Raw genomic sequence first — 15,171 nt, forward strand, 5'->3', positions numbered from 1 at the left:
GGGGCTGGGAGCTTTGTAACAGGGTGGGCACCAGGTGAATTTCCACCTTTGCGTCGTTGTCCTTTTCCATAGCTGACAGTCTCAAAACGTATGTGCGTGTGTGTGCGCGCTAGGGCGCGCACGGGGAACAATTGAATTTGTTTAAGATAAGCCCCAGCCTACCCACTAAAGTCCTCTAAGCCCGACGTGGTGGCTCTGGAGTCCTGACGTAGCGGCCGGGCAGCGCCAGGTGATGCCCGGTTCGGCGGGGCTTAGCCTCTGGGCTCGGAGGCAAGGCATCGCGGGGTGGGGAAGAACCGAGCCCCAGGACACTGTGAACCGAGCTCCAGGACACTAACGCTGCCTGGGCCTTAGCCCAGGGGTCAAGCCTTGCCGGACTGAGAGGGTGGGGCTTTGGGGTTCGTGAGACCGAGAGAACTGGCGAGTCGCCAGCCCAGAAAGCCCTCCAGGTTCCACGCCACTCCGGACGGCTTTGGGCCGCCGGATAGACCGACACCCTCTTGGTCCTCGGTCCCAGTAAGTGCCTGGGACCTTGGGTCCCGCAGCAAGCGCTCTCGGTCTCTCTGGCGCGGTTCGAGACCGGCGTGGGCCCAGAGCCGCGAAACGCTCCTGGAGCCGCTCCGTCTTGGGCTGCCTCGGATTCGGCTTCCTGGGCTCGCTCGCCCCAGCTAGGGGTGGGCGCGGATTTCACGACGCGGGCCGGCCTGCCTGGAGTTTGGGGTTCGGGTGGGGCGCCGCGGCCTGGAATTTCCAGGTGTACTTTTCATTACAAGGGGTTGGGGCAAACTGAGGGCACAGATGTTGTGTCTGCCGGGCGCGTTTTTGTGTTGGGTGGTCCGGTTGTGCCCGGGGCCGGAGACCTGCCCCTGCCCCGCCGCATTCTGAACCCCAGGACTTGCGGCGACGTGTAAGGCCGGCTCCGGGACGCAGCGGACTGAACCGGCGCCGCAGGTTGGGGCTGCAGCCCACGCGGTGGCGCTGTCGGGAGAGGACGCCTCAGCTCAGGTCTGGGACACGGGTCTTGACCCGGGCTTGAGGGTGACGGGCTTGACCCGGGCTTGAGGGTGACGGGGCCGCGACGAAGAGTCGAGGCCGTGGGTTTCTTCGCCGCCACCTTGGGCCCGGGATCTGGAGATGGGACCGACCATCTTCTTCCTGGCTCAGTGTTTCCCGACAGAAAAAGCAGCGGGTCCGGAACGCGACTCTGGGCTCCCATCCCGGCCGCCCCGGGGTGGGGGCGGGGAGGTAGCGGCGGCTTCTTTGGCTTTTCGTTTTCTTTTCCCCTTTGCCTTGTTACCCCGTGGTTGAAAGTCGATTTCTATTTAAAACAACAACAACAACAACAACAACAACAAAAACCCAACTAGATTAGCAGGGCCATCGTTCTCTCGCTGCGCGGCTGCAGCAGGAGATCCAGCTCTTAAGCTCTTGGGTCTGAAAAAGAATGAAGGGATCCGGGAGCCCCGGGGGCGTTGTCCTGTGTCGCTGGAGTAGTGCTCGGTGCCCGCAGGCCCTCCGCCCTCCCGGGCCTCCCGGCCCGCGGCCACGGCGAAAGCACACCCAGCGACTCCCCTTGGCTTCGAAACCTGTCCGATGACTTTCCTTGCTCCGGGCAGTCAGTGCCCACCCCCGACGCCCTCTCCCATCCCCTACATGTGGGACCCTGGTGCCGAAAGCTCTCCGTCTTCGCCCGAGGCAGCTCCGGGGGCCGACCTTCGCGCGTTCCCTCCCGAGCTCTGGGCCTCTGCACTGTCTGTTCCCCTGACCCCCGACCTTCTGGCATCTTGGGTGTTCCGCTCACCGTCTAACGCGGACTAGTTGCTCACCACCTTTCCCCCATCAGCCGTCTCTCTGGGACGCATCTCGCTGTCCGGGCTGCAGGGGCTCGTTCATTTGAGGATGGGAGCACGACCTCCACTGCCCCTGCCTTAGGCCGCCCGACGGTCTCCTCACCGCTCCGCCCCCGCCCAGGCCCCTGGAGCCGCTGGGGGAGCCAGGAGGAATTTATCTTTGACTGGCGCGGGCTGGGATTTGTCCGGCTCTGATGCCAACGAGGAAGACGTGCGGGTAACGAAGTAAGTGTCCCCCGCCCCTGCGCTCCGGCCAGTCCCCAGACGCCCCGGGGCAGCCTGGGAAAGGGCAGGAGCCCACCCTGGTCGATCGGTCCTTCTAGGCGCGTTCCCCACGGGGCATTCTGGCGCCGGGCCCTTGTCCCCTCGGCGCATCCAATTTCCAATCCAAGACCCGCGCAGTTATGCGGCCTGCGAAAATGTTGGTCACCCAGCTCTCCTCGGACAGTCAGTGGCGGAAATTGGCTTCAGAGCTGGTGTGGGCTTCAAGTGAAAGGAACGATTCCCTCCCGCCTCCTCTCGCCCCCAGCAGAGCAAGCCCCGGGCGGGGGGGTGGGGTGGGGGAGAGGCAGGCCCGCGTGGGTTCCTAGGAGCCGTCAAAGGTTGTTGACGCTGGCCATTCCCATAGAATTTTCCTCCTGTGCTTGCGGCAGTGGAGGGAAAACGCGGCACAACTTTCCGGTGTTCTCTAAGATGCAGCGCACGGCCGGGAGGGCCTCTTGGGTGACCAGACCTGAAATCCTGGGAGCCTGGTGATAAATGCTGGGCACAGGCCACGGCGGCCCAGCAGAGAGCCAGGATCCCACGCCCAGCACCCGGCACCCTGCGCCGGGGCAGTCGGGCCTAGGCCGTCCCGCGCGGGCATCAGGGAAGGAAGGTTGGCCAGAGTCGACAGCTAGCACAGCACAAACCTCGGTGTCGAGAGACAGAAATCAAGAAATGTTGTCATTAAAAGTGCAGGCCATAAAATAAAGGAGAAGAAAGGCCTGACGAGAGATAGAAAAAGGGAGAACATGGAAATAAGAAAAAGCATATATACTTAAGCCCAGCGTATAAAGACCCGTTGATTTTTTAAAATAACAAATCTCGGTGTGATTATGAAAGACAGACGACCTTTGACTAAATGACATATGAAAAAAATTGGGAGTGGGGGAGGAAGGGGGGAAAAGTCTGAGTAGATTCCCCACGAAAACGTCAGTGAGAAGCAATCTGAGGTATAAAAATGTCCCCCAAAGTGAACTTTATGCTTTGAGCACCAGAGCAAACTATCATGTAATGCGCAAAAATGCGTTTGGGATCAAATTATTTTTTTAAAAAGTAATTAAAACCAATTTTTTTCTTGAGTGTGATTTTGTTCTAAAACTGTTTGGAAATAAGCCACTTGAGGAATATAAAACAAAACCAAGCAAAACTTTTGAATCATCATAATTTATTTACTGTTTTAAAAAGTAGAATATCCTAGCAAAAGGTAAAAATGTTATTTAAAATTTCTTATTGTCGAAATTAAACATGCTGGAAATAATCACTTACTTCAGTTGAAATAAGGTCAATACAAAAACTGTGCAGTAAAAAGCTTATGTAATTTGAAACAGAAAAGGCCTTCATTAGGGACAAAACTCAAGGGGGAAAAAAAAAAAAACCCATACCGGGCATATATCACAAAAATCCCTAAAATTCTTCCTTTTTAAATCGAAAGAAATTTGTAAAATTTCTAAACACATATCTCCAAACATTCAAAATACATTTCTGGCAATAATTCATAGTATTTGACATTTTCTTCTACGTTAAATGCAATTAAAATTTTTTGAGTTCTTTTGCCCCAAATGATAGATTTGTTCATTACCAAAAATGATCAAGAGTAAACTCCAATTAAGAGAAAAATCAATGAATTAAAAAGAGTGCAGAATCTGAAAACAAACTAGCCACAATGTACATTTAATTGTACTTAACTGTAAATTTTATTTAAATCGCCCGTCTCAGGGGTTTAATAATTTAGAATCAATAGTTCCTTTCAAAACATAATAAAATATTTACACTTTATAAAATATTAACCGATTAACTATACGGCTGTGTTGTTTATAAGAGTGTAACTGAAGTCCCCATAATCATGCTGTTGACATAAGCCTGTGAGGTTAGCGAAGTGATCCTTCGCAAAATGTAAATGAAGATCTTCAGACAGTGGTGTTTATAAAATAGCTCATTAATGACTTAAGATTGAATCGCTCCAACCATTCGCATCATCAGATATAATAATAGTGACGAATCAGACAGGAAAGATCCTGGCTAAACCATTTGCATTTTTTTCCAGAAGTACTGAAGTCCTAATATCACCAATTCTTCTAAGTTCCTGGACATTGATCCGGAGGAGGATTCTGCAGTTCAACACCAAGGTAAGGAAAGAAACAGCATTATTATCGTTGTTAAGGTATTAATAAGAAATGCGCCTTTTCCCCATTTTGAAAACGGGCTTAAACTTTTGACAGTGGTAGTAGTTGGCTTTTGCAACACCCTCTTCCCATTCCGACTTGATATTACAGATTTTTTAAAAAAGTTTGTCAATCGAACTTACAGTTTGTTTCTTTGCAGCCCCAAACCTTTTAGCTACCACCACGAAGTTGGTTTGCTAGAGCCACTTTGTTCTCACAGACTCCGAATTGTGCGTTTTCTCTAACTCGTTCTTTTGGGGAGGTGGGAGGGGGATGAGGTTGTGGAGGGCACAGGGAAAAGCAAACGCAGCCTAAAACCCCCAGGCTGGCTCCCCGAAGCTTTGCTATCCATCTCGCTTCCTTTCTCCGCTCGGCTCCCACCGCCTCTCGGGTCGCCTCGCGCTCCTTTGGAACTTGGTGGGCGGCGACTGGGTGCGGGGTCCTTCGGATTCTGGGCTCTGAGACTTAGGCCGGGGGCAGGTTTCACTTCTGGGACCCTTTCTCTTCCAGAGTCTCCCCCGCCTCCCAGTTTCCTGCTTTTGAGGGGAGGCCAGGTGCACGCCGCGCGCCGGTTGGGTGCGGCGAGTGGACGGCGGCCTGGCCCCGGGTACACTGGGCTGACGCGGCTTCCCGCGGCGGGTGCACCCGACCGAGATTTCCATAATTGCCCCCCGAGCGCGTTTCCCGAGATCGAATTTAGTTTGGCCCTCTGGCGCCGCCGTAGAGTCAGCGCTTCTTAAGGGAGACCGGCGGCTCAGGCGACGAGATGGTGGGGAGTCCTCGGGGTCCTAGGGGTTAGGAGGGAGAACCAAGGTGTGCGGGAGCGACTAGAGATACCGCCAGCTCAGGGGGCTTCATTGGCCTCAAGACGAGCGGGGACGCGTCCACATTTTCCCGCTTCAGGTCGGGACCGCGAGTGTCAGCCGGCGCCCCCGGGGTCTCGCGGGGGCCGCGGCTCCTGCCCACGTGCTTTCTTTAAGGAGGTTCCGCGTCCAAGAGGGATCTTAGGGACAAAAGCGCGGCCAGAGCCCGGCCTGCTCGGCTAGCGCCCGGGCCACCTTAAATGAGCACCGCGGCTGGAGCCGGGCTACGGGCGACTGCGGCCGCGGGAGTCGGCAAAAGTTTGTGGCTCAGTTACGCCTTCGCGGGACCTGCTGGGGACGCCCCCGCACGGCCTCCCCCGGGATGGGGAGGCCGGGTCCCCACCGCACAGCTCTGACCGCGCTCTCAGCCTAGGGCCCGAGCGGCTTGGGATCCCAGGAGTCCCAGCCCAGCAGCCAGCGGACAGGGAGCCCCGCCGCCCTCGCTGCCACCGCGTCACGGCCTGCAGGCGGCCCGGGCTGCGCCGCTCGAGATGTCGCCGGCGCTGCGAGCGCTCCAGGGACGTCATCCAGGGATGCTCCCCGCCCTGCGACCCTCCTGCAGCCCCCTTCCCTGTGCCACCCGCCGCCCGGCGGGCAGTGCTGGTGCTCCTGCCATTCGGGACACCCGGGCTATTGTTCTGGACCCACGGCAGTGCCAGCTCTGAGGGAGAGTCGGCCTTCCTAGCGCGTGCGGCGGCGCGGCGGGCCCGGACGGCTGGCTCCGCACGGAGGGGGAGCTCGCAGGCACCGGGAAAAGTTGTTCGGAGGGGCGGAGGCGGTGCGTGGTGGGCGGAGGCGGTGGGTGGGGGAGGTGATAGCCCTCCTATCTCCAAAGTCGAAAGTACTCCGCGTAGTTAGCAGAACCCGGAGCCGAGGCAGCCGTGATTGCCTCCTGCGCGTGGGTCTGTGCCTCCGCCGGGAGACGAGGCAACCAGCGCCTGCCTTGCCGCCGCCTCCGAGCCGGGACTAGTGCGCCTCAGGGCTGGGCGAGGCGGCCGCGCCCTGGACCCGCCGCGAGGAGGAGGAGGAGGACGAGACCCCGGGCCCCAGCTCCCGCCTGCACCCGGGCGCACCCACCCACCAGCCGCGGCTACCGCCTCGCGCGGCACTCGGTTCCCTGCCATAGGTCCCCCGCCGCGCCGCGCGCGCGCGGTCCTCGCCACACCGCTCTCCCACCGCCGACTCTCTCCTTCCTTCTTCTCCCTCCTCCCTGCTTCCCACCCGCCCCTCTCCAGTCCCTCTGCCTCCTCTGCAGCTCCGCCGCTGTTCGGTCGCCGGCCTCACAGCGATTGATTGATTGATGTTTAATTTCCTGCCAGGCGGGGCCCCCTCCCCCCGCAACCTCCCCGGCCCTCCTCCCCGCCCCCCCACTCTCCTCCTTCAATGCGGTGGACCAGTCTGGCTCGGGTTTAGATCTTTCCCCCCCAACCCCCATCCCGAAATAACCCAGAGACTTCCCCTACCCCCACCCCAAATTATTATTTTGAAGGCGCTAGATCTGGGGACAGAAAGGGGGAGGGGGAGAAATCGGAAACCGAGGACAACCCAAAAGGACTCACTTTGCCTGATGACTCAACGCAACTAATAATCATCTCCCTCTCATTGTGTCTCTCTCTGCGGCTTGTCAGTGAGTCCGGCTTCGGCTGCTGGCGGCGGCGGCCGAGAGGGGAGAGGCTGGAGGTGACAGCTTGGGCGGCCGCCGCTTTTCCTCCCGCGTGCGGTCCCAGGTCCCTGCGCCTTCTCGCTTCTCGGTGGCACCGGCCCTACGGCTCCGGCCGCGCCTCCTCGCGAGCTAGCAGCCCTGCGAAGCGGCAGCCCCGACCCGCCTCCGCCGCCTCCCAGCTTTCAGCCCTTTCTCGCCAGAACGGGTCTCCTTCCCGAAGGTGTGAAAAGGCTTTTTCAGCCTCCTTCTCTCTTCTCCCCTCCTCCGTCGCCTCCTCCCGCGCTCGCTCGGGTGTTCCTTTGGAGGAGCCCTCCTTTCCCTCTTCTCCTCCTCCCTCTACTCCCCCCACCCCCCATCATCATCATCATAACAACCATCGCCGCACTAAGAAGACACCCTGACCCAGGACCCTAAACGTTTGGACCTGGGAAAGAGGAAAGGGAAAGGAGTAAAAAGAAAGGAAGACTAGGAGAACACTGCAAGGCAAATCACCAGAAACTTTCCACCCTGGATTCTCTACTTTTGCTCCATGGACAGAGCCCCAGCCAGCCAAGTTACAGACAGACTGTGAGCAGTAAGTACTCAGGGCGAAGGCGCCCGCGCCAAGCTCGGGAGTTCGGGGAAGCCCCGGGTCCTGCTAAGTTCCCTCCCCGCAGCTCTCGCTCTGTTTGTTAGACAGCGCAGCGAGGGAGTCCGGGCGGAACCTTCGCCCTCAGCCCTGGCGCTCCGTCTCTGCATCACTCGCATCTCTTCTCACTTCTCCTCTGCCACCCCCACCTTGTCTCCTTGAGCCGTGGCGACGCGGCTTCTCCCACGGCCAGAGCGCCCGCGAGGATTCCCAGCGCACTTTGTTGTGCCGGGTTCCTCCTGCTTCTTGGGGATGTCAGTGACAATGTGAGTGCCGTTTCATCAGGTGTTTCCTCCTCCTCCGCCGCCCCCCAAAAATCCGGGGGTGCCGAGATCTGCGGGTTCCGTGAGGAGCGCGCTGCCAGCCAGGCGACCCAGGAGAAAACTTTTTGGAGAGATTTAAAAATTGGGGTTGATGAAGGCTGCTCCCGCACCTAATAATTTAAATGCTTTTGCTTTTGTAATTTATGTGGAAGAGCATTTAAAAAAAATCACTCAGGATCGGATGAAGATTAGAACATTCCAAAATAATAACGATTGTAAACCCAGCTTGAGGTTATTCTGATGAATACCTCCAAGTGTTTTGGGATGCTTATTAATGTGGAATCAGGGTTGATTTTGTGCAGTGTGTGTGTGTGTCCCAGGACGTGCTCGGTAAAGGTAAAAAGCGGGGATTCAAGGGTCTTTTTGTCAGGCCTTTGCCTACTGCCCCGCGATTCAGAGCGCATTCTTCTTGTGGTTAATTTGTTTTCATATGGACTTACGTACACCCGCACCCACTCCTTGAGTGAGTGAGATGTCTTCTTAGGAAGTTCACTTCTTCCGCAACCCTGACCCCCCGACAGCAAGGTCGGCGCACCGGAGAACGGTTTATGTCAACCCTGTCCCATTGAATGGATTACTTCTGGGCGCCCTGGGCGGACTTCGTGACCCAGAGCTAACTTCTGGGAGCAGCGACTGGGCAGAGTCGCGGCACCCCAAGTTCTGGGTTTCCTTTGGGCCGCCCAGTGTAAGGTTGGGACCGGCTTCCCTGTTCGGGCCCCTCGGGCAGCGTGGGAGGAAGTTTGTGTGGCTTTGGTGCAGCGCTCTGCCACTGGCCTAAACGTCTATCACGTGTGTGAGCGGTTTTCCCTCTTTTTTTTCCCTCCCCCTTTCCCCCCCCCGCCCCCTCCCTAGGTCCCTGTGCATTTTATTGCGACCTGCCGGTGGGAACTTTGTCTCCGAGTCGGAGCAGCATGGAGCGGCGGAGCGAGAGCCCGTGTCTGCGGGACAGCCCCGACCGGCGGAGCGGCAGCCCCGACGTCAAGGGTCCTCCCCCGGTGAAGGTGGCCCGGCTGGAGCAGAACGGCAGCCCCATGGGAGCCCGCGGGAGGCCCAACGGCGCCGTGGCCAAGGCCGTGGGAGGTAACAGCCCGGAGCAGGGAGGCGCGCGCAGCCCGCGGCCGGGTGATAAAGGCCCGGGTGTCAGGGTTCAGGTTGATTAGGCGATGTCGCGGTGTAGGATTACAGGAAGTGAATTCCAGGTTGCCAAATAATGCCCCCGTCGCCTCTCCTCTGCAACTGGTAGCTTCATCTCGAGTTAAAACAAGAAAGTGGTTTACCCGGAGGGTGGCATTTTTTGGGCACTTTGCCACTGTGTGCTGAGGTGTTGGCAGGTTTATGTCACAGCCAGCTAACTGTTTCTAGATTTTCCTAGAGAGCTTTTTAGTGATTTAACTCTTTTGCCTTGCCTCAGAGTATCTGCTGTAGGGATGAAGTTTAGGTGCGTTCGCTTTTATGGACTAATGTTTAATGCTCAGGTTAGTACAGGAGCAAGTGTTGGTGTTACTTTGTAGTTAGGACAGTGCTTCGAGACAAATGATTAACAACTGGGAATATTTCCAGCCACATTTCAAGTGGGAAATAAAGAATCACTACGAATCTATCAGGCCCTTAGAGACTTTAATGCTACCGTTTTTTTAAAATAAAGTTTAAAGTCATATGCATTTGTAACTTTGTTATGAATTATAGCACAACAGGTAAAAATAGCATAGTAGTCTTATTGACTACGTGCTGTTTTTCTTTCCAAGAATTTAATATTACTTAAAATCTTTCGTAGTTTTTGCTACTTAAACAACCACTTTCTTTTAAAGTGGTTAGGGAAAGTAATTTTATAAAATAAAGATATGCAAGAAATTTAAACATTATTAAAATATTTTGAGGTTTATTTGACATCTCCTTAGTTGTTTTTTAAATGTAAATGCACAGTTCTACATGGCATGCAGTTTTTTTGTTTGACATAAATTATTAGTTTAATCTTTTTTTTTTTTTTTTTGCTTCTAAAGGTTTTTTTTTCCCCCCTAATATTTTCAGTAGTAGCCTGTTTAATATAATTCTTATATTAGCCAGCCTGAAATGAAACAAATCCCTGGCAAAAGTTAGTGATAAATTCCCATGTTCTAAAGAGCCATAGTTTGTATTTCCAAGTAAAGCCTTAATTCGAAATATCCAGTCCCTTTTAAAGACATTTTATAAACAGAAAACAGACAATTTATAAAAGAACAGGTTTTTATTTTTACTTATTTTGCTATTACTATTTCTTCATGGTAGACATCCAAGATGGTTTGCCTTAGTTCCTTATATTAATCATCTCCCTTGAGAAGCACTCATTCTCTCAGTTTTAAAAGCTTTAACAAAATTATTTGACCATAGATTGTGGCTTATGTATCTTTCATTTTAGAGACTTGAAGATATACTTTAATGAAGCAAAAGAAAACTTGGTAGTTTTGTGACTCACTTTTTAGAAATAGTGTTTATTAATGTGTTGTCTTGAGAGTGAAGCAATAACTTCGGACTTTTCGGATCATTTTTTAGTATATGCATATAAGAAAGAAAAATATATGGTGAATATGGTGGGACCCAATGTGAGATGGTATGATAAGTGCTGGTAATGTTGGATTGAAAAACTTTTGGAAGTCCTTGGAGAGGATGTGTTCTCAAAGTGGCCTTATGCATTAAAGAGAAAAACCTGGACTGAAATTTTGGTTTCTTTCTAAGCTCACTGAATTGAAAGAAGTCTCTAAACATTTTAGAATGTAATGGTTACCAATTGTGCTTCCCTACAAAAAGTTTTTTTCCCCCCTATATCTTACTGAAGGAAACTGCCTGATTTTGTTGACCCAGGGATACCCTCAGTGTAAAATAGTGGTTACTTTTCATATTTTCTGAGACTATAATTCACATTTGGCCACTTACCATAAATTTGATATAGACAAATATTATTAAGTCTTGGTGAGGAATAATAAATTTGTTTCGACAAGCTGGTATAGTCACTTTTTTCTGAGCTTTAACTTAATTTAGTAATATCAAAGGTCTTAGCTGCTTCCCAAACTGAAAATAAAGATGACATTATTTTCTCTCAGTAAGTACCATTTATGATACTTAACAGTAAAGTGGTTACAATAGTTTACTTATGGTGGATTTTTAAAGATTTTTTTTAAAAGAAAGATTTTACTCGATAGATCTTAATAGATTGTTTGGAAAGATTTTAATTTAGAAAGCTTTCAAATATATCAACTTAGAACATAAAATTTCAATAGTACAGAGTTTTCTTATGAATGTTAATGATTATTTTGTGGGTTTAAGTTTATATAGTTTCCAAATGTACATTGAGATGTTAATAATTTTATTTCATTATGACTTTTAATCATGTATATAGACTGGAGAAAAGGAAAGCCTTTTAAAAAATGCACATTCTAAATTTTAAAAATGTTTAAAATATATTTCTATTTAGCAGTTCTTTTATAATTGAAATAAGTTTTTTTTTTTTTAGAACAGAGTAAATATAAAATAGATTATATTTCTATCACCCTACCTCCTTTTGTTTAAATTTTCTTTATGAAGCAATATAATAAGTATAGACAACTACAAAAATACTTGTAGCTCTGCATCATTTATTACCATTTTCAGATATATTGCAGTCTTGTCAATGTTGTAAAGATGGCTATAATAATATATATTTTAAAAATAGAGCTCAAAATTTGGGAGGATGTATTTGTCAATCTTTAGTGATTCTCTTTTTAAATGCTCTCCCCATAAAAATAGGGGAAATCATTAAGTTAATTGGTTGCTCAATAAAATGTCAGTTTATCTTACGCTTCTGATAAATAGGTGAATAAATGCTTCTGAATGCATTGGTTGCCCTAATAAATTCTGTTGCTGTTATCTACCTTTTTTAGGGAGAGAGAGTTTGCTATGTTTTTGATGAGAACTAAAAAAAAAAGAGAGAGACATAATTTTAGTGTCTGGATTTGACTGGATGAGGTGGTAGAAACACTGTCACAGTCTTCAGGGTTCTGTTTTAATAGGGGGCTTAAGAGTGTGTTGTTTACAATGTGGTTAGCTTTAGAAGACTATTAGAAAGTAGATCAGTTTTGTTTTGTATTTCTAACACTTTGTAGGCTATATTTGCTCTTATCTAAGCAGTGCGTTTTAAAGCATGTATGTAATAAAATATAAGTGCTCAGATGTGTATGACAGTCAGCTTTTATAGAAGGTCCTGGAAAAAAAAAAAGGCTAATATCTCTTTAAAAAACATATGAAGGCTGGGAGAGAGTTTAGAGCAAGCAAGAGCACCATGGTGTTGACAGCTTTATATCCCTGCTGGGTAACATTCACTTACTAGAATTGGCGTCCTCTCTCAGCTAGTAATTCACTCCATAAGGATTTTGAAAAAGGATGATTAATGGTGGGGAAATTTATATTTGTGAAATTGTTGATTAAAACTTACAGATCTACTTGAAGATTTAGAAAAAGAAAAGATTATTAAGGATGATGAATATAAGAATCGGATGATCCTTTTACCACCATTAGCATAAGTACCTAAAATGTTCTGCTGTATGTAATGCTTCAGCCACACAACCTACAGCATAAAATGAAAGTGATGCCAATCAAGTTTCCAGAGGAAGCAAGGCATTCTACTTTCCTCCTGGACTGCTGAAAGGCGCTGGCCAGTTGTGCTTTAATAGCAATAAATTACTATGCTTCATTCATTGTTAACACAAGCATTTTCATTTTTTAATGTTTGGCTTAAAGAAGAACTTTTCAGACAGCTTTATTTAAACTGAATGAACAGCGCTTGAGTGTACCAGATGGTGTATTTGCTGATAGGAGGCATTAAACATCAGAAATCTTTTTGATATTTTTCATTTTCCTGTGAATTTTGATGACTTTTTTTGTGTTAGATCTTCTAGAGTTCAAGGAAAAATGTTTAAACACTGAGAATATCTTGATTTTTTTGAAAAAAATTAGCTTTTTTGGGAAAAATTAGTTTTTAAAATAACTTTAATTTTGTTGAAGAATTGTCTGTTGAAGTTATCTTGTAACTCTTTGACCCGAAGTAAACCTATTCTTCTTGCTACCAGGCAGCCTTTTCAAGAACATAACTGTCTTGTTGCAAGGGGAAAAAAATCATTATGCAATACACACTGATGTACTCAAATAGGGAAGCAAATGTGATCATGATTGTTGCGCAGGGCCTCATTTAGAGCTGAACACTGTCTACAACAACAGTTAGTTTAATTGTCTGCATGTGGAACATTTCCTTTTAGATAAGAGTAAAAGAAATGCAGTTCAGGTCAGGTGTAGTCACCATATGAGCAGTTGTAGAGAGATGTTTTACTTTTTGAAAGGAGGGCAGATATGAAAGAGTATAGATATTGACCTATTGAAATGTATAAAATATTTAGAAATTTGAAACGTATGGTCAACATAGGCAAAATGGAGAAAACTCATTAAATTCATTTTAACCTAGGATGTATACCATTATGCTTGTAGGGAAGACTCATGTTATTACTTTAAAAGTGAAAAGGTTGTATTTCGGTCTTGTACTCCACTTTTTTTTTTTTTTTTTTAAGGGTTTAAGATCTTTTAAATAGAATGAACTTAGGCTTTGGGGTCATCCAACAATCTAGCATGTCCTCTGTAGTTTTGCTGAGGTAGAAAAATAGCCCTCTCTAAAGTGTTTTCAGTCCTTGGCCTGTTATTAAAATAAAGATATACTTGGTTAAAAAAATATATGCAATGGAACATACACATTAAACAGAACATAGGGTATCCGCCCCTCAAAGTCTTGAGCATAATTTGATGTTTTGAGTAATTTTGGAAGCCTTATATTCCATCAGTAGAAACCCCACTGACCATTATATATTCAAGATCATCTGCAGTGAAATGTGTGTGTGTGTGTGTGTGTTAGAACTACATAGATGTCCCTTAAGGCATCTGTTTTTTAACCACTGCAGACAATAAGCGGTATCCTCTTTTTTCAGGGGGTTGTGACTAAGAGTATCAGTCTGTACATATTAGATATCCTGTGTTAATTCTTTTCTCCTTGTGTGAATGTGTGTATATATTTTGCCTATCTATCTCTGTAGGGAGGAAAACAGACTAATCATAATTTATTAGATAGCTAAGAATATTAATTTTGAGTTATTTTAAGAATATGGAAATCAGTTTTATTCCAGGCAAGACACGGTAATTATTTGGTATATCTGACAAGGCGTATCTGGTAAGCAGTCAAATTTGGTGGTGCTACTTTGATAATTTAAAACTCTTCTTTTTTTTTTTTTTAAGATTCAATGTGGAGACAGTTTATATGATATATAAAAAAGACAAATTGACAGAGTTAGATGAATTTCAAATTGTATTATTTTCTTTGGTCTTTTTAGAGTTTTTAGGTTTCTTTTTTTTTTTTTTGACTGAAAATAAGGTAGAAAACTTTATGTTTCCAGTATAGAGCAAAATGACAATTTCTCATCACTAAAACGTTTTTTATAACTAGTCATCTCACATTACGTGCAAAAAATATGTACATAGTTTATTTCATTTCAAGAAGCCATACTTTATCTTACATAGCATGTAAATAAAGTTATTTATACTCTTTTACCTAACAAGTAGGCTTTTTTTTTTAACCTATGTAACTAACGTGTGGTAACATAGCTTTACTATCTTCCTTACATGAATGCTGAGATACAATGGCATTTTGGAACATATTTAAGGATGGAGCATTTGACAAAAGTTGTATGTGTAACAGTTTGTCAGTGGAAAGTGACAAGTGGGAAATGACAAATGAAATGTTGGCATCATCACTCTTTATTTTGATAAAAATGTCTCAATTTGCAGTGATATAATACTGTTTCATATTATTTCATGAGTTGTGTGAGATGCATAAGGGGAATTTAGATTCTGTGAACGGAAAATTAGCAGCCTCAACTCTCTTTTCTGAAGCTTTGGCAGCAAGTTCCCCCTCCCACCCGAACTCCCCAAGAATAAGAACAGCAGGAAATGTTGGATCTAACTCATACATTTTAACTCATTACTTTTTGGAAAAAAAGAAAGAAAGAAAGAAAGGAAGGGAGGAAGCAGGGAAGGAAGGAAGGAAGGGACAGGGAGAGGGAGAGAGAGAAAGAAAAGAACTGAAAATGGTTTCAAGTAGGAGACATTTATGCTTAGCTCAAAAAATGAAGAAGACAGTTTACCTTTTGTTTTCTTTATAGCGATTTAAAAATGAGTGATTTCCTTCTGCTGACTTTGTATTGGGCCTTTCTCACTTCCAATTATCACTGCTCTCCATCCTTAATTTAGGGTGTCAATGTGGAGAGCCGTGAATTCCTTTTATTTTAAGGTGCAACAGAGGTTTGGAAATGTCTATATGTTAAAAATTGATTTTTATATACAAAGGATTCATCATCCTACTACTTACGGGT

General features: G+C 47.4%; 1 protein-coding gene across 3 annotated transcripts in view; it reads left to right on the forward strand.

Annotated features, from left to right (window-relative positions):
• Positions 1-1,075: 1,075 nt before the first annotated feature.
• SATB2 (SATB homeobox 2) overlaps positions 1,076-15,171 on the forward strand; it is a 191,952-nt gene continuing 177,856 nt past the window's right edge. The window contains exons 1-3 of one of the 3 annotated variants that reach the window (XM_068544717.1): positions 1,076-1,245; positions 4,159-4,240; positions 8,606-8,833. In XM_068544717.1, the coding sequence (XP_068400818.1) occupies positions 8,665-8,833 (169 nt within the window). In that variant the 5' untranslated portion in view covers positions 1,076-1,245; positions 4,159-4,240; positions 8,606-8,664. Of the gene's footprint in view, positions 1,246-4,158; positions 4,241-7,279; positions 7,377-7,477; positions 7,697-8,605; positions 8,834-15,171 lie in introns of those variants that run through there. The other 2 variants (XM_068544716.1, XM_068544715.1) reach the window with 2 other exon arrangements.

This window comes from Eschrichtius robustus, chromosome 5, assembly GCF_028021215.1.
Source record: "Eschrichtius robustus isolate mEscRob2 chromosome 5, mEscRob2.pri, whole genome shotgun sequence".
Lineage (NCBI taxonomy): Eukaryota > Metazoa > Chordata > Mammalia > Artiodactyla > Eschrichtiidae > Eschrichtius > Eschrichtius robustus.